At 44.2% G+C, this 18157-nt stretch overlaps 2 protein-coding genes across 2 annotated transcripts in view; both read left to right on the top strand.

Annotated features, from left to right (window-relative positions):
* lats2 (large tumor suppressor kinase 2) overlaps positions 1-4057 on the top strand; it is a 31767-nt gene extending 27710 nt beyond the window's left edge. Inside the window, exon 8 of the mRNA XM_048978771.1 lies at positions 201-4057. Within this exon, the coding sequence (XP_048834728.1) occupies positions 201-677 (477 nt within the window). The 3' untranslated portion in view covers positions 678-4057. The remainder of the gene's footprint in view (positions 1-200) is intronic.
* Positions 4058-5939: 1882 nt separating this feature from the next.
* Positions 5940-18157, top strand: part of xpo4 (exportin 4) — a 28828-nt gene continuing 16610 nt past the window's right edge. Inside the window, exons 1-4 of the mRNA XM_048978770.1 lie at positions 5940-6051; positions 11073-11178; positions 13793-13934; positions 14760-14898. Coding sequence (XP_048834727.1) covers positions 5986-6051; positions 11073-11178; positions 13793-13934; positions 14760-14898 — 453 coding nt within the window. The 5' untranslated portion in view covers positions 5940-5985. The remainder of the gene's footprint in view (positions 6052-11072; positions 11179-13792; positions 13935-14759; positions 14899-18157) is intronic.

The following is an 18157-nucleotide window of genomic DNA, read 5'->3' on the forward strand; positions in this document are numbered from 1 at the left end:
CTGTGATGATGATCACTGAGATAGAGTGTCTGTGATGATGATCAGTGTGATGGAGTCTGACTGTGATGATGATCAGTGTGATGGAGTCTGACTGTGATGATGATCAGTGTGATGGAGTCTGACTGTGATGATGATCAGTGTGATAGAGTCTGACTGTGATTATGTCTGCCGTGATTAGTGTGATGGTCTCTGTTTCTTAGGTCATCAACTGGGAGAACACGCTGCAGGTGCCACCCCAGGTGAAGTTGAGTGCCGAGGCAGTAGACATTATCAGCCGCCTGTGCTGCTCAGCCGAGGACCGGCTCGGCGGTAACGGCGCTGGAGAGATCAAGGCCCACCCATTCTTCAGTCAGATTGACTTCTCCAGCAACCTGCGCACACAGCCGGCACCCTATCGGCCTAGGATCAGTCACCCCATGGATACCTCCAATTTTGACCCGGTGGAGGGGGATGGACCAGAAGCCTGGAGCGGTAGCGGGGGCGATGCACTGGGCCCCACCCAAGGCAAGCTGGGCGAACCCGAACATGCGTTCTATGAGTTCACTTTCCGCCGTTTCTTTGATGACAATGGATGCCCCTTCCGCTGCCCGAAGCCACCTGAGGAGGGTGTGCCTCTGATTAGTGGCTCCAGTGCTGAGGAAGAGCCGACTGAGGTCTGTGAGCCGGTGTATGTGTGAACCCCCACCCCCACCCCCAGTCCGAGTGGCCTTCGCATCCACTCTTGACAATACCCTTTCCAGAGCAGCACTGTGTGTGTCTGTGTTTGTCTGTAGGTTTCTAAAATGTGCTTATTTGGTGGGGGGGTCCCTCTTGCCTGACAGCGGCGTTAATAATGAAAGGTGCCTCTGAGTTCAGGAGACCTCACACCACAGTTCCGGGGGCCCCGAAAACAAGGAGTTGAGGTATCAGCAAAATGATGGACAACGAGACAAAGAGAGACGGGGGGGGGGGGGGGGGGGAATAAAACAGGAGAGCAAGAGTGATTAAGGAAGTGGAGGAATGAAAGAGAGAGATGGCATGTCAGATGGTGTGTATGTGGGGGGGGCACATGTGGTGCCATTATCCATGCAAGAGAAGCCACCCAACAAGCAAAGGGAGCAATCCCCAGCCTGCTTATCCTGCTCCATGGTCAGAACATGGGGTGGGAGCACATGGGCAGGTGTTCAGACCAGCAGCAGCAGGTCATGGGCGGAGCTTGACCTCCAGAACCCCACCAGCCATTAGGGTCACATGGCCGACTTGCTGTTCTGCAGTTTCATACAATGCTGTGAAAACATAACAGGCATGGATGATTCCTACCCAGCATAAACTGTACACATCAGGAAGAAGAATGGGACCAGGCCAGAAATTCTGAGGATCCCCCCCCCCCCTGCCTCTGACATGCAATCCAAGTCCTCACTGTTCAAATTTGAAATCCCCCTCAGGTTTTGTTACTTCTGAAGTTTGTTTTTTCCATGGGAGCTGTGTCCAAATGCAGATGACTCTTGATGCGCTCGTGACCTCTGAGGGGGTCTTGGGGTGCGCTGGCTCCTCATCCAGACTGTCACAGGGTGCGGTGTGAATCGGTGCAGCTCTTCCCAGCCATGACCCACACATCCTGGCCTGTTACTGGGCAGTGGGATCTTCGCGGCAGAAGAAGGACGATTTCATGGGCCCGCTTGTCCCATAGAGGCCCAGTCCAAAGTGGAATAGCAGCTGTTGTAAACCTGGGCACTTTTCAGTATTATACAAAAGCAAAGACAAGCGAGACCCACTCAGCTGGACAAGTTAATGTCTCTAACAAACTTCTCAGTGTGGAAGAAGGGGTAGGTGGAGCCTGGGGTGAAACAAGCTATTGCAGATAACACAATATAGTAAGAAAACGTGCAATACTGAAATGATCATATATACATATACATATAAAACAGGATGTGCATGTATCATGTGTGTGTGTGTGTATGTATATGTATATATACCTGCACACAACAAATATCCTGTTTTTTCATTTTATGTTTTTGTTGTGTGATGTGTATATATATCACATATATATACCTGTTTATACCTTTGAATATAATTTCATGACATAAAGCTGCTTATTATTTTTATTTTTTCATTATTATTAATAATAATTTTATTTGTATTATTGTTTCTTTTTTCACTTTTCTTGTAAAAAAATGGGTTTGTTAACAGTGTGTGAGGTGTGATGGTGATGAGCTGAGTGCATCTGAATGAACGTTGCGTTGTGGGTAAGAAGTGGAGAGTGCCCCCTCTGGTCATTCATGGGCTGGTCCTGTGCAGATGCTTGAGTGGGAGAGAGGGAATGGGAAATGAGAGAGAGAGAGAGAGAGAGAGAAATGAATAGACAAATAATATACATGCACATTTATAGCCTGAAATGATGACTACATCTTTCACTTCCCAGGGAAAAGCAAGATTAACATTGAAACAGCAAAATTTGCCAATGTTAGCTTTCTTGAGGTTTATGTTGTCCCATGTCATCTTGTAAGCATGTTGGCAGACACCTGCACAAGTTCCAATTAGTTGCATTAATTATTTCTATTTTTTTTTTCAGCTTGGGAACTACAGGCACTTATGTGCGAGTCAGACATGTAATTAATCAGCTAGTCGAACATGTAATTAACATTTGTTTCAATGGGACAAGTTTTAAGCAGTAGACAAATTGAGATGAGATCACAAGATTGCATATGAGAATCACCAAGTACAGTTACCATAGTAACTATGGGCAAGAATGGGGGGTGAACTGGGTGTGGCCCCTGGTTCAAATTTAGCTGCAAAAATAATGAGGGCAAAAAATCTGCCTCATATTTGACTGTAACTTGGTAGAGGGTATTAAATAATTGCAGCCTTATACCAGTCACTCCTGAGTTATTCGTAAAGCGTAAGTCGAGATCACACTTTATGACATCATGTACCTGTTATGGAATGCTGAATGACATCATCCCAGTGGCAGAGGCTTGTAGCTCGGCAGTCCTCAAGTGACAGAAGCACACAGACCAGCTTGAAAATAAACAGCAATGGTGGCCAGCTAGTATCTCTGGAGTTAGGCCTTTGTGGTATATGGTAAAACCTGAAGCATCACAATCTGATCAACCAAACACCAAACTGAGTAAATTATTATCAACATCAGTACACATTTTTTACCTTTAGTACTCAGGCTAGTTAATAATAAGTTAATAAGTAGTTTACAATATATACATCCATAAAACCAAGGTTAAAGATTGATGACCAAATATGCAGGACTGAAACTACACAAAAGCGTCATTAGCACCAGATACTTGCAATGTCTACTGGCAGGAATATCAAGTCCTCGTCTACATTATCATGAGTGATATATAGGAAAGGGGTTAATGGAGAAAAGAATGTACCGCAGGACTCCAAGGAGTAAAAGACAGCAAAAATAAAAACAAATAACAGGGAACCAATAAAAAACCGAATGGGTCTTAACAGGCATGTGATCAATCAGGATTATTTAGCAAAGGACGATGAGGAAAATGCTCAGCTTGCAGGCTTGAGAATCCCTCTGACCTCATCACATGAGAGCAAAAATGTGGGCCATTCATTCAAATGGAGTGCTTAGTGAGAATCGGTGGTATATATATTAAAAATGAATTATTATAAATCTTATTTTGTGTGTGTGTGTGTGTGTGTGTGTGTATGTGTGTGTCTTTGTGTCTTGGATATAAGTGTTGACTGACAATCCTTGACAGACTGGATGCCTTACTTTGATATGGGCTTTTATTTAACTTTCCCACTGTGCATAATACTTATATTTTTAATTTGGTGGAATCTCTCTGTTTCCCTTGATACCCTTTAATGTATAAAAGCAATATTGTTACTCTTGAAGACATATTTATACAGATACTTGTATGTCTTGCTCCTATACCCTTAATCTTCTGTCAGACTGCATTAACCTTCATTAACAGCACAATCAATATAAACATCAACATGAGACACACTTCTGCATTTTTTTACATTTATGAAATTACTATTTGTAAAGATTTTTTTTTTGTCTGTCACATGTAAAAATGTATCTGTATAAATAAACTTCAACATTATGCCTTTTTGTGTTTTTATTTCACATGGATATAATATATTCATATTGATTAGTTCATTTAATATAAATACATCAGCTGTATAAAATATATAATATCAAGAACAACTAGAAATCTCTGTAGGGACCACAATTATTTTGAAATACAGCACTTTTCAATTCATCTACATATAAACGTTCTTAACCCTGGAAAAGTCTTTTATTTCACAGGTTTCACATTTTTTTCACATTTTAAAACAGAGGCCATGATTCCCGAGATTTACCACAATCATAAAAACAAACACATTAATTACAAATTGACAATGGTTTACATTTGAGGTAGCCAAAACAGCATGAATTACTAAGCTGGCAACAGGAATAACTACATTGAAAGTCACTACTTAATATAAGCCAATATAAGACATGTAAAATCTTTTTACATTCAATATAATTCTAAGTTCATGTCTTTAGACCAAACTACATTTTACTAATGCTCTTTGAATTGCTTGGTCACACCTTAGATCAAGTTCAAACTTTATGACCGGTATTCTAAATTTGATCTGACCCTAAGTTGAACTGACCATCTCAAAATACTGGCTTAAAATTGATGAGAAAACGAGACGAACCTGCTGTCAAAAACTATTTTGGGTCCCAGACCTAGAATCCGGATTCTGTTGATATGCAAATACATGCAGAAAGAACCCATCTTGACAGCCTTGGAAAATGTTCACTATACATGTAAACTGCCAATAAAGAAAAAGCTGGAGAGAGTGACGATCAAAACAGTTCTGGTTAGAGCATTCTGTTCTACTCAGGCTGCCTCTTTATGTCGCTTTCTTTCAGAAAAGGTCTAAGATATTCTGCTCATCAGGTACTAGATTAATGGTCTCCAATCATTTTTACAGTGAGAGCTGTACAAAATACACTGGCGAGCTGCTAAATCATGATGGTATATTTTCTTGACCGGGGGTCCCCCATGGGACATTTTGCCAGTGGGTGGATGACAGTTGTGTCATAATTGAATAGTAATGTCTTGGCAATCCAGTAGCCAATCATGAGAGACAATTTGCTGACCACTGTACTAGATCAGGGGTTACCAAAATGAGGGTAGTGAGCCCTGGAGTGGTTGTGAGATGATTTTCAAATTTTGTTAATAATAACTGAAAAACCTGAAAAAATCCATTATAACTGGTCCATTAGGATAAATCTACTGAAGGGGACTCTCCCCCTGGTCGGTGCCAAATGAACTGAGGGGGACCACCCCCACCCCTCTCGGTGGTTTGTGAGCCTTGGGCACTGTTATTTGGGCTGTCGTGGGCTTAAAAGTTTGGGAATCCATGTACTAGATCATTTCAACATGAAGTGGATGTCTACTGTTCCAGGCTGCCCCCAGGAGCCCGAGCTTATCCACTTTAGCAAGATGAATGTGAGAAGTGACTGACAGAGTGATGATGTACCTAGGCTTTGTGTTACAGTATACAGTACCATATTTACTAGATATTAATAGCTATTTAATACTAAAAACATTATTTCTTGAAATCATAAGTGTATGGAGTCATTGGTATTCAGATATCAGCATACACAGTGGTGAAGTCATCAAGGGGGATGGTGGGGGTAAAATCTTTGTCAGCCAGAGGGGGGTCCCCGCAGTTAAATTTACTAGAGTTGGGAAGGCGAACGAGAATTGATGATTTTAGTCATTTTTCCGTCAGGGTGGTAGGCATCCACGTGCATCCCCTGACAACTGAAGCCTTTAATTAGATGCTGGTTAAGAGCATCGCACCCTGACAGACCCCGGGACCTCACTGCGGGTCGCAGTCTCTACGTGTCGTGGTCGCCTATTGCGTGATCGCACAGGAGGAAGCGAACGCGGCCCAAAGTGCTTGTGACCTCATTGGCCCGGAGGGCCGCTCGATCCCACAATGCACTGCAAGGCGCGTCATTGAACAGAGACCATGATGGCGGCGGTCGGTGCACCAGAAGTGATCTCACAGCTGGAAAGCGCTGCCAAAGTTTTAATGGTGAGGGAGAGAATGCCGTTTTCCTTGCAGGCAGTCGGTCTGGCTGGGTTTTTCACATTACGCTGAAATGTCGAGCCGTAGGAGGCGAGGCTTTAATGGCGCCGGGCTGGTTTGTCTTCGCTCGGGAGAAGGCTGTGCGTGGCGCAGCGCTCCGGCTCCCGCTCCATCCCGCAAAACCAGTCGACAAACCCGCCGTGTCCACCAGTCTCCCGCTTACTTTAGAGTAGTTCGTTGTGTTTGCAGGTGCCGAAAGCTGGCTTAATGCCGCAGCCTTGTTTGCTTCTCCGCTTCAATATGTTTAGATTAATCTGTAGAACAGCTTACGACAGACGGCTCTCGAACACCACACGACTACGAGCCGGCGGCATAACCTCAGACCCGGGCTTTATCCTTTTGCTCCTGCCGTCGGGCGCCTAATTGCGGCTTCGCGGAAAAACCGTGTGCCGCATATATATCCTGTTGCTAGAGTTAACTAGCAACACGGTCCGTGAGTTTCAAATGCGGTAACTTTTATTAACTACTAATCAGTTATCTGTCTCCTGGATATATTTGCTTTTTGAGTTAGATTTATGAGTTTAAGATTAACTTTGCGCGAGTTCTGACGGATTGAGCGTTAAATCGTGTTCGGTTCATAAACGTTAAAACAGAAAGTGTTGGGGTTTAATTGGACATACAGTAAGAAATTAGCTTGGACTTTTGATTTTAATTGCCTATTTTTGTGGTCTCATTGTTGTTTCCACACGGTTTTATTTTTAACAGTATTGAGCTATTTATTTTTTACCAAAAGCTAACAAATGAGCCATTAGAATAGTGATACTTAATAATCCTCATGGGATGATTTTCTTTCTCCTACTCCATCCTGCTCTCCATGAGACACACAGACACATGTACAGGTGAGAGCAATCTTGGGGATCGCAGCGCAGGGCCAGCCACTGTCCAGCACTTGTGGAGCTGAGGGTTCATGAGTGTTAAGCTTTTATGAATGTATTTATTGAATATGTGGTATGGCAGTGCTTACTGGGGCTTTCTAAGGCCTAGTTTTACCTGGGAAAGTATACTTTGCTCCAAAATTTCTTCAGGGATAATGTTTTCTGATTATTGAAATATTCCATTCAAGTTCTTTCACTAACGTCACAAAAACTAGTGGAGTGTAATAATGTTTGGGTTGGTTGTCTTGGCTGGAGCATATGAAAGTTTAGTAAAATTTGTTTTCAGGTTCAAGTCCTATGAGGAGCCATTGTTGAACCTTTGAACAAGGTGTAACTTATTAATTACCTTGCTGGTTGAGCCGAAGTAAGTCACTGTGGACATAATTGCATTCCAGGCTGCTATATATGGTAAAGCATGTTGTACTGTCTTATTAAGTGTTCTTGTCTTTTAGCAATGTGTCAACTTAATTGCATGTTTCTTAAGCAGTATAGAGGAATACTGGCCTTATCTACACTTTCATATGTGAGCCATGTTTTCCTTCTGTGTTGCATTATCATTCCACAGTTTTTGTCTCTCAATTGATTAAGAAATGCCCTGTTCTGTGTGACGGGACGTATCCTGTTTGTTCTTTTTCCTTAAGAAAAATTGTCACTTTATAGTTCATCTGGCTCTACTCCTGAGAAAACTAGTAGTAATGGCACCTAATTGGACTCCTTTTCAGAGGTTGTGATTTAATAAATGGCTGTTAGTTTCTTTCTACTCTAATACCTCATCATTTTTATTATAATTCTCATGGGTAATATATGGAGGAGAAATCCACTACAAATGCCATTGTTGATCAGTTATTGCAGTTTCAATGTTTCCGAACAGGGTAACTTTTTTTTTTTAAAGATAAATCAAGCAATTTGAATTGGTCAGGAGGAGATGAAATTTTCTGCCTCAAAGATCTAAGAAGTCATTTAATTTCCATGTCTGATACTGTTGGTGCTAAACTAATAAGTATAATTAAATGCATTTAGCATCTGAAAGAATTATAAATAATTCCCCCTGGCTGTTTTGAGGACTTGTCAACTATTAACTGCTTTGATGCTTGTGTCAGTACCAGTGAGTAATTTGATTTTGATTACTTAAATGAAATGTCACATCAATTACTTAGGAACCAATATTCTTTCCAAACTTTGCGACGCTTTTAGTGAAGTACTGGGCAGGCTGTGTGCTGTACAGAAACCTGAGGTATTGCATGGCACACCGAAGGAGCTGCATTCTGCTGCTTAAGTGCCCGGACTTGTGCGCAAAGCCCTGTCAGGTCACTTTCAGAAAAGGCCCCACTTTTCCGAGGATGCTATATAACCAGTGTATAATCTGTCCAGGTGTGTGTCCAGGCCTTAAGCTGTAAGTGAATTGTAGCCTTTCCTTGTTTGCTTGCACCATTGGAGGCTTTTTGTGGTGGTGATGATATGAGTGGGTCTTAAATATTAAAGATGCATGACACTCACACTACAGCACTTAACACTAACAAATTGTTCTCATTGCTGATTTCCATAAGTGAAACCACTTATTCTTGGCTATTGATGATAATTGTTGTGATAATTTATTGCCTGTTTATGAACCCATTGGTCTGGGCTGAGTGCTCATGTACTGATTTGCAGTCCCATTCAGAGACTAAAATCTGAACGCTGTGATAGTGTCTGACACACTATCTGTTGTCATGACAATTTTCTACACCTACAGTCACTGTCATACCTGGTAACCATGTGTTGGCTTTCAATTAGGAATTTGCAGTGACTTTGAGTTATTTTGACTTGATCTGTTGTGTGTTTATCCTTTTCCACTCCAGATTTGAGGACATGTGCTTGGTTGTTATTGACATAGTAGGATAAGTGTATTAAACTGGTCCTTCACTCCACTTCAGGATGCCGAGAGTCAAAATATCTGTTTGTGCCAATGGCACTGAAGAGTCTCCACTTGTATATGATTTTTTTTTTGCTGTATTACATGGTCTCAACTAGGGACACTATGTACAGAAACTGAAAAAAATTGAACCAGTTTTGATTAAATTGTATGTCAAGACAAACGCTGAAATTTCTTTACTTAAGATATAAACTGGAGATTATACAAAATGTCATGGACTGCTTTTGCAAGAATGGTTTGTAATACAATGGGAAGAAAATTAGTTTAAATCCAAGTGCTGCTCTATTCTTGTGGTTGCGTGATAAATGACACATATATATGTAGCGAAATACTGGCTTACAACGTTGATTTTCTTTGTTTGTGAATTAACCTAAGGCAGCTTCTGCTCCTTCTAGTCAGTGTTCACCTACAGCCGCTGTAGCGATTGCCCAGTAGCATTCATTTCAGTATGACTAGCATTGTTGCCTCTTTGGGTTTCAGCATCTGTGTCCTCTTGCTATTTGATTTTCATAGTGGGTTCCACAAATCTTTCTTTTGTAACACAAATCAAAATAAGTGAGTCTTGCAGTAATTTTGAGCTGAACTTAAATATATCATTAGAATTTCCATATCATGCAGTAATTTTGAGTGAGACACAAACACTCTTATACTCAGGAATATTCTGCATTAAGGGTCCAGCAGAAATCAATGGTCATACTGGGGCTCAGCTTGCCTTGATATTGTTTTTCCATATCAGTGAGAGGGATCCTGTCTTAACATGTCCTGATGTGTTATAGCAAACTTATATTACTTTGTGCCATTCTGTGAAATCTTAATGGCATGAATAGAAATAAAATAAGTTTTCTTAAATTAAACTTTGTTATACCCATACATGCTTAAGACACCTCTTTGTTGACCAGTACTATTTAATTGTCGTGTGTGTGTGTGTGTGTGTGTGTGTGTGTGTGTGTGTGTGTGTGTGTGTGTGTGTGTGTGTGTGCGCGCGTGCGCTGGGGTGGGCGTTACACCGATGTCAGTCAGTATGATTGTGCACTACGATATACATTTGCATTATACTGGTAACATTATAGCCTAAATATACAACAGTCTATTTATGAAAAATAAAGCATTTCCATCAAACCTTCTTTTGAAATGTATGTACTTATCCTTATATAGTCTTTGTAACCGGTTTATCTGCTTTGTGTGATTTTATTTTTTCCATTACATACTCTGACAGGGTGTCATCATAGCAAATTATCAAATTCAAAATAAACACTTTGTGTAATTATACACCTTCAAACAAGACGTTCTTGATATATGCATCCCTTTTGCTTGAGCAAATGTGCCGTTAGTGTTGACAGTAGCAAATCCAAGACCCTCAACCAAAAAGTCATAATGTTCCTAACAGAGTAGCTGCACTGTCTTGAAATCGTACAGTTGAAAAGTTTTCAAGCGCAGTATTTCATAAAACATTGGGCAAATAGACATAGTTGATTGGTCCCTTCATGTTCATCAAAGTTTGCATTATTATATCAAAGTTATTTTTTTATACAAATCAGCTCAGACAAGAAGTCTTATGGCAAATCTGTATACCTTTTATACACCTAAAATTAGCTACATTAAAAGTGCTGGGGTAGTTTACAAACCCTACATACCGTTTATAAGGGGAAAAAAGCTATTACATACATGTAAATACTTTTGCATATGTTTGCAGACTTTTCTCGACTTGAAAGTTTCACTCAAGACAGCTGACCAAAGTTGGTAACCCTGCATTTTATTTGAGATGAAACGTAAAATGCACTATTCAGCTGAAACTTGTCATTCCCTTTGCGTTGTTACTCCAACAATTATAAAACAAATATGAGAACATTGACACTTTTTGTATTTTTTCAAAATAAAATCGCTTATACCCAACTGTAATTAAAGTTTTAATTAGCAATTAAAAGGTACTTGTATATTATAAAATATTTCTTTAAATTTGTATAAAAGGACAGGACATACTTATCCTCCCAAGACTTGGGAAAAAGTGATACGGTGATATAATACCGTCACCGTCCAAAATGTGAAAAATACCGTGAAAATAATTTTAGGTCATATCAGTCACCCCTAATGTGCATTTACCTGTGATTGGTGGTTCCTTAGCCTGTTCTGTGCTCTGTGCTGTAGTTCTCCTGACTGTCTCACTCCATGTCGTTCCCCAGGCGCCGCCATCCATGGTCAGCACCGAGCAGCGGCAGCATGCGGAGCATGTGTTCCTCTCTTTCCGCAAGTCCAAATCACCCTTTGCCGTGTGCAAGCACATCCTAGGTAAAGCCTCGATCTTGCATATGAACACCTCAAGTCACTGTGGCAGATAGTGCCATGGCTACATGGCGGTGGTGTAGAGTGGGTTCTGCATGAGCCCAGGGTTTATTTCAAACCACAGAGCTTTGAGTCCTCATTGTATTCACTGGGTGGGAAATGTTTTTTTTTTTTTCTTTCTGTCATCAGCACCCCCAATTTTTACCATTGACAGTCTGGTAGTCTGACGGTGAAATTTATCATGGGGAATTTAATTGTTTCTCTTGACCCTAGTCCCAAACAGCTACCAATCTTGTGAACTTAATTTCATTAAGACAAGTCATACAGTGTGCTCCATGGAAGCCGGCTAAATGTCTTGACCATACTTTTGGACCCCAGGCTTCGTTTGTGTGTGTGTGTGTGTGTGTGTGTGTGTGTGTGTGTGTGTGTGTGTGTGTGTGTGTGTGTGTGTGTGTGTGTGTGTGTGTGTGTGTGTGTGTGTGTGTGTGTGTGAGAGAGAGAGAGAGAGAACGAGAGAGAGAGAACAAGAGAAAATGAGAGTGATTGACCATGTTTAACCATTCAGATTGTGAGATGATCCATCGGGCAAGATAAATTCCATCTTTATTCCAGGTTTCCACAGCTGTATGTCAAACTCTCAGTACTTGTCTATGTAACTTGGATATCGTTGGATTATGTTGTGTCACTACAGGATAAATTAGTGATGCATACATATGTATGTGGTAACCCATTAAAAAGGTACAGGACTATTAATGTGTAATGGGAGACATGCAGAATTATGAAGAAACTGTGAACGACGTTTAGTACATCATACCCACAAAGTTAAAGAGAGACTGTCCATGGTCCCTCCTGGGCTCTGTATACCATTGGTGTCATTTCAAGGAAAATGTTGGTCATAGAGAAAATGAGACACAGAATATTAATATACAGATTATACAAATTTGGCATGTAAATGGGGTTAAATGAATAGCCGTAATTTCAGAGTTACAGTGCATCCGGAAAGTATTCACTTTTTCCATATTTTATGTTACTACCTTATTCCAAAATGGATTAAATTAATTTTTTTCCTCAACATTCTACACACAACACCCCATAATGACAACGTGGAAAAAGTTTACTTGAGATTTTTGCAAATTTATTAAAAATAAAAAAATTGAGAAATGACATGTACATAAGGATTCCAAGCCTTTGCTCAATACTTTGTTGATGCACCTTAAGAACGTTGAAAAGCGATGTTCTGTGAATACTTTCCAGATGCAATGTAGGTGTCACAACTAGGCCTCAGAGTATTTATTGGCTTCATTTTTCCAGCTGATCCATTCAGTAATTCTCGGAATGGTATTGGTTGGGGATGTGGGAGGGATTAGATGGAGATATGTCCGTTTGCATGGCCGCGTCACCGTGGGTCTAAGCCAGCAGGTGTAAAGCAACAGTTTCAGGATGGAACTTTAGAGGCAGGAGCAAACCAGTGTCAATGATAGCAGATAGCAGTTTGTTTTATGATTATCAGTATTCAAAAAAATTGAAAAAAACATGAATTCATAAATTAAACTCGTATTACTCTTGAACCACTTGTTCTACATACATAAACATGCTCTGGTTCAAATCCTGACAGTCACGAAATGTTAGCTGATTTCTTAACTGTTACTTATAAAGTTGAAAAATACTTTAATTCAAATTCACTCATGTACATTACGTTTGTTTTTAAGCTATTTGCAGTTGGCGACACGATCGCTTTGTGCCTTGAAAAGTTGTCTTAAAATACTAATACTTATCATTTCAAGTACGGTATTACTTGGCTTAAATACTTGAAGGCTACATGCCACTGTTCCTGTTTTGTAATGTTTATGGTAGTTTATTACTTGAAGACTACTTGGTATCGACTACACAATTTCTGGTATCATGGCATCCTTACTTTCCAGTTACATTTTCTAAGGCATTACAATTTAAAATTTTTTCCAAATTAACACCTAAACTAATACCTCAAATGAAGATGGAGACTCTAAATAACCTTGATATATTCTACATATTTTCAGACAAATCTCTGGTTTGTTCCCATCTCCAAACTTCCGTCTCGTAACTACTGGCTTATAACTGCAGTGACGTGGTGGTAGGGCTCTGCAAACGGATGATCTTGATTAGATTTGGTGGGGGGGGCACTGTCCCAGGCTGTTCTGACAACATCCTTTCTGGTTGTGCTTGAGTCTGCTTTCAGCTTGGATCCAGGTTACTGAAATGAAGTCATACGACTCATGCCAGCTTATACCTGTTGAGAACAACTGCAAGTCCAGCATTCCTAGTAATCCTAGTTTCTTCCCTGTCTCTCCCTAGATTACTGCTGGTTACGCCCATCTGTTCTCTTATGCCGAATAAACATTTAGGTTTTATGCTGATTGTGCTTGTATAGTTTGTAAAATCAGGCAGTCCTGAATTATTAGGTCCTTGTAAACACTTGGCCTGTCACTCTTTCATTACCTCTCCAGCAGCCAAGCTTTCCCTGGAACGTGTCAGTTATGGCAACTCACTGGCTCTTACAACAATAGTGGCACGAGAATCCACACAACTGATTTTCTTTTTCACAATCAGATGAAATGTGTCTGCCTCTTGTTCTCCCGCCCAGAGACCAGCCGGGTGGACTATGTGCTGTTCCAGGCAGCAACCGCCATCATGGAGGCTGTCGTGCGAGAGTGGATTCTGCTGGAGAAGTCCAGCATAGAGTCCCTCAGAACATTCCTCCTCACCTACGTCTTACAACGGCCGAAGTGAGTTCCTTCATGGGTCCTGCTGTCACCTTAGGGCCTGCTTTGTTCCGTAACTATAGTATGCAGCTCTGGAAATAATGAAGAGAACACGGCAAACATTTTTTTGTTTCCCTCATTTCTCAATTTATGGGTATGATTCTCTGTAAAATGTACGTTTCCTGTAAACCTGGCTCTTCTGTTTCTCATTAACGAACGGCTTCTTTGTTTTGTGGGACTTCAGTCCTGCTTCGAGGAGCCTGTCATGAACCAGTCCCAGTAGTGCACTTCACACCACTAAATATTGATGGTCATCCTGTGATTCATACGGCACTGTTGAATAAGTTGTTGATCATTTCCGGAATTAGAAAGTCACTTCTGCCCTCTACCTGGCTAGTTTTTGGTTGCTCCCAGTGCCTCCTGCTTCACCTTATTCTTGTGTACTACAGTCTTTGAAACTTTGAGCATGGAAGCAACCTGCCACTCAGCATAGCCTTCTGCCAGCAGAACCTGGATTTAACAATGCAGATCCTTAAAAAATATGTTTTCTTGAAATATGTTCGCTTGATTCACAAATACAGCTCTAAAAAAATTAAGTCATTACCTGAAAATCTGTGACGACTATCATAAATTACTCGCATGAATCAGCTGCAGTGTTGAAGTCCTGAGGCACTGTTAAAGGTGGAACTGTAATATCAACATGCTGGGTTGGTGTTTGGCTGGTGTATGTCAGTGTTCGCACAGGCAGCTTTATATTAAGTAAAACTTAGCAGGAGCTGACATCTTTTCTTGCTCTGCTTCCTGTTTTAATGTCCTCCTACTTTCCTCCCCATTCATTGCGGCTCTCAGCCTGCAGAAATACGTGAGGGAGCAGATTCTCTTGGCAGTGGCTGTTATTGTGAAGCGTGGCTCCCTGGATAAGTCCATCGACTGCAAGGGCATCTTCCATGAAGTTAACCAGCTTATCAGCAGCGGGAACCACACTGTGGTAAGGAATGCTGGGGTGGGACACAGACACACAGCAGAACCTCACTGTGGTAAGGAACACCAAGCTCTGATGGGGGGACACAGCAGAACCACACTGTAGTAAGGAATGCGGGGTTCGGTCACGGCCGCACAGCCAAACCACCCTGTGGTGAGGAATGCCGGGCTTGGATGTGGTCACAGCAGAACCGCACTAGGGTAAGGAATGCCGGGCTTGGATGTGGTCACAGCAGAACCGCAATGGGGTGAGGAATGCCGGGCATGAACACTGACACAGAGCAGAACCGCACTGGGGTGAGGAATGCCGGGCATGAACACTGACACAGAGCAGAACCGCACTGGGGTGAGGAATGCCGGGCATGAACACTGACACAGAGCAGAACCGCACTGGGGTGAGGAATGCCGGGCATGAACACTGACACAGAGCAGAACCGCACTGGGGTGAGGAATGCCGGGCTTGGATGTGGTCACAGCAGAACCGCACTAGGGTGAGGAATGCCGGGCTTGAACGTGGACACTCAGCAGAACCGCGCTGGGGTGAGGAGGGATGTGGACACACAGCAGAACCGCACTAGGGTGAGGAATGCCAGGCTTGAACACGGACACACAGCAGAACCGCACTGGGGTGAGGAATGCCGGGTTCGGACATGGAACCATGGCAGAACCGCACTAGGGTGAGGAATGCCGGGCTTGAACGCGGACACTCAGCAGAACCGCACTAGGGTGAGGAATGCCGGGCATGAACACGGACACACAGCAGAACCGCACTAGGGTGAGGAATGCCGGGCATGAACACTGACACACAGCAGAACCGCACTAGGGTGAGGAATGCCGGGCTTGAACGCGGACACTCAGCAGAACCGCACTAGGGTGAGGAATGCCGGGCATGAACACGGACACACAGCAGAACTGCACTGGGGTGAGGAATGCCGTGCTTGAACGCGGACACACAGCAGAACTGCACTGGGGTGAGGAGGGATGTGGACACAGGGCTGATCTGCACTGGGGTGAGGAATGCCGGGTTCGGACATGGAACCACGGCAGAACCGCACCGGGGTGAGGAGGGATGCGGACACACAGCAGAACCACACTAGGGTGAGGAATGCCGGGTTCGGACATGGAACCATGGCAGAACCGCACTAGGGTGAGGAATGCCGGGCATGAACACTGACACAGAGCAGAACCGCACTGGAGTGAGGAATGCCGGGCTTGGATGTGGTCACAGCAGAACCGCACTAGGGTGAGGAATGCCGGGCTTGAACGTGGACACTCAGCAGAACCGCGCTGGGGTGAGGAGGGATGTGGACACACAGCAGAACCGCACTAGGGTGAGGAATGCCAGGCTTGAACACGGACACACAGCAGAACCGCACTGGGGTGAGGAATGCCGGGTTCGGACATGGAACCATGGCAGAACCGCACTAGGGTGAGGAATGCCGGGCTTGAACGCGGACACTCAGCAGAACCGCACTAGGGTGAGGAATGCCGGGCATGAACATGGGCACACAGCAGAACCGCACTGGGGTGAAGAATGCCGAGCTTGAACGCGGACACACAGCAGAACCGCACTAGGGTGAGGAATGCTGGGCTTGAACACGGACACACAGCAGAACTGCACTGGGGTGAGGAGGGATGTGGACACACAGCAGAACCACACTAGGGTGAGGAATGCCGGGTTCGGACATGGAACCATGGCAGAACCGCACTAGGGTGAGGAATGCCGTGCTTGAACGCGGACACACAGCAGAACTGCACTGGGGTGAGGAGGGATGTGGACACACAGCAGAACCACACTAGGGTGAGGAATGCCGGGTTCGGACATGGAACCATGGCAGAACCGCACTAGGGTGAGGAATGCCGTGCTTGAACGCGGACACACAGCAGAACTGCACTGGGGTGAGGAGGGATGCGGACACACAGCAGAACCACACTAGGGTGAGGAATGCCGGGTTCGGACATGGAACCATGGCAGAACCGCACTAGGGTGAGGAATGCCGGGCATGAACACTGACACACAGCAGAACCGCACTAGGGTGAGGAATGCCGGGCATGAACACTGACACACAGCAGAACCGCACTAGGGTGAGGAATGCCGGGCTTGAACGCGGACACTCAGCAGAACCGCACTAGGGTGAGGAATGCCGGGCATGAACACGGACACACAGCAGAACTGCACTGGGGTGAGGAATGCCGTGCTTGAACGCGGACACACAGCAGAACTGCACTGTGGTGAGGAGGGATGTGGACACAGGGCTGATCTGCACTGGGGTGAGGAATGCCGGGTTCGGACATGGAACCACGGCAGAACCGCACCGGGGTGAGGAGGGATGCGGACACACAGCAGAACCACACTAGGGTGAGGAATGCCGGGTTCGGACATGGAACCATGGCAGAACCGCACTAGGGTGAGGAATGCCGGGCATGAACACTGACACACAGCAGAACCGCACTAGGGTGAGGAGGGATGTGGACACACAGCAGAACCACACTAGGGTGAGGAATGCCGTGCTTGAACGCGGACACACAGCAGAACTGCACTGGGGTGAGGAGGGATGTGGACACACAGCAGAACCACACTAGGGTGAGGAATGCCGGGTTCGGACATGGAACCATGGCAGAACCGCACTAGGGTGAGGAATGCCGTGCTTGAACGCGGACACACAGCAGAACTGCACTGGGGTGAGGAGGGATGCGGACACACAGCAGAACCACACTAGGGTGAGGAATGCCGGGTTCGGACATGGAACCATGGCAGAACCGCACTAGGGTGAGGAATGCCGGGCATGAACACTGACACACAGCAGAACCGCACTAGGGTGAGGAATGCCGGGCTTAATCGCGGACACACAGCAGAACCACACTAGGGTGAGGAATGCTGGGCTTGAACATGGGCACACAGCAGAACCGCACTGGGGTGAAGAATGCCGAGCTTGAACGCGGACACACAGCAGAACCGCACTAGGGTGAGGAATGCTGGGCTTGAACACGGACACACAGCAGAACTGCACTGGGATGCCGGGCTCGGACACGGAACCATGGCAGAACCGCACTAGGGTGAGGAGGGATGTGGACACAGGGCTGATCCGCACTGGGGTGAGGAATGCTGGGCTCGGGCATGGAACCATGGCAGAATTGCACTGGGGTGAGAAGGGATGTGGACACATGGCTGAACCGCACTGGGGTGAGGAATGCCGGGCTTAGACATGGAACCATGGCAGAACCGCACCGTTGTAAGGAACACTGGGCTCAGACGCGAACATAAC

The sequence above is a fragment of the Brienomyrus brachyistius genome, chromosome 16 (genome assembly GCF_023856365.1).
Source record: "Brienomyrus brachyistius isolate T26 chromosome 16, BBRACH_0.4, whole genome shotgun sequence".
Classification (NCBI taxonomy): domain Eukaryota; kingdom Metazoa; phylum Chordata; class Actinopteri; order Osteoglossiformes; family Mormyridae; genus Brienomyrus; species Brienomyrus brachyistius.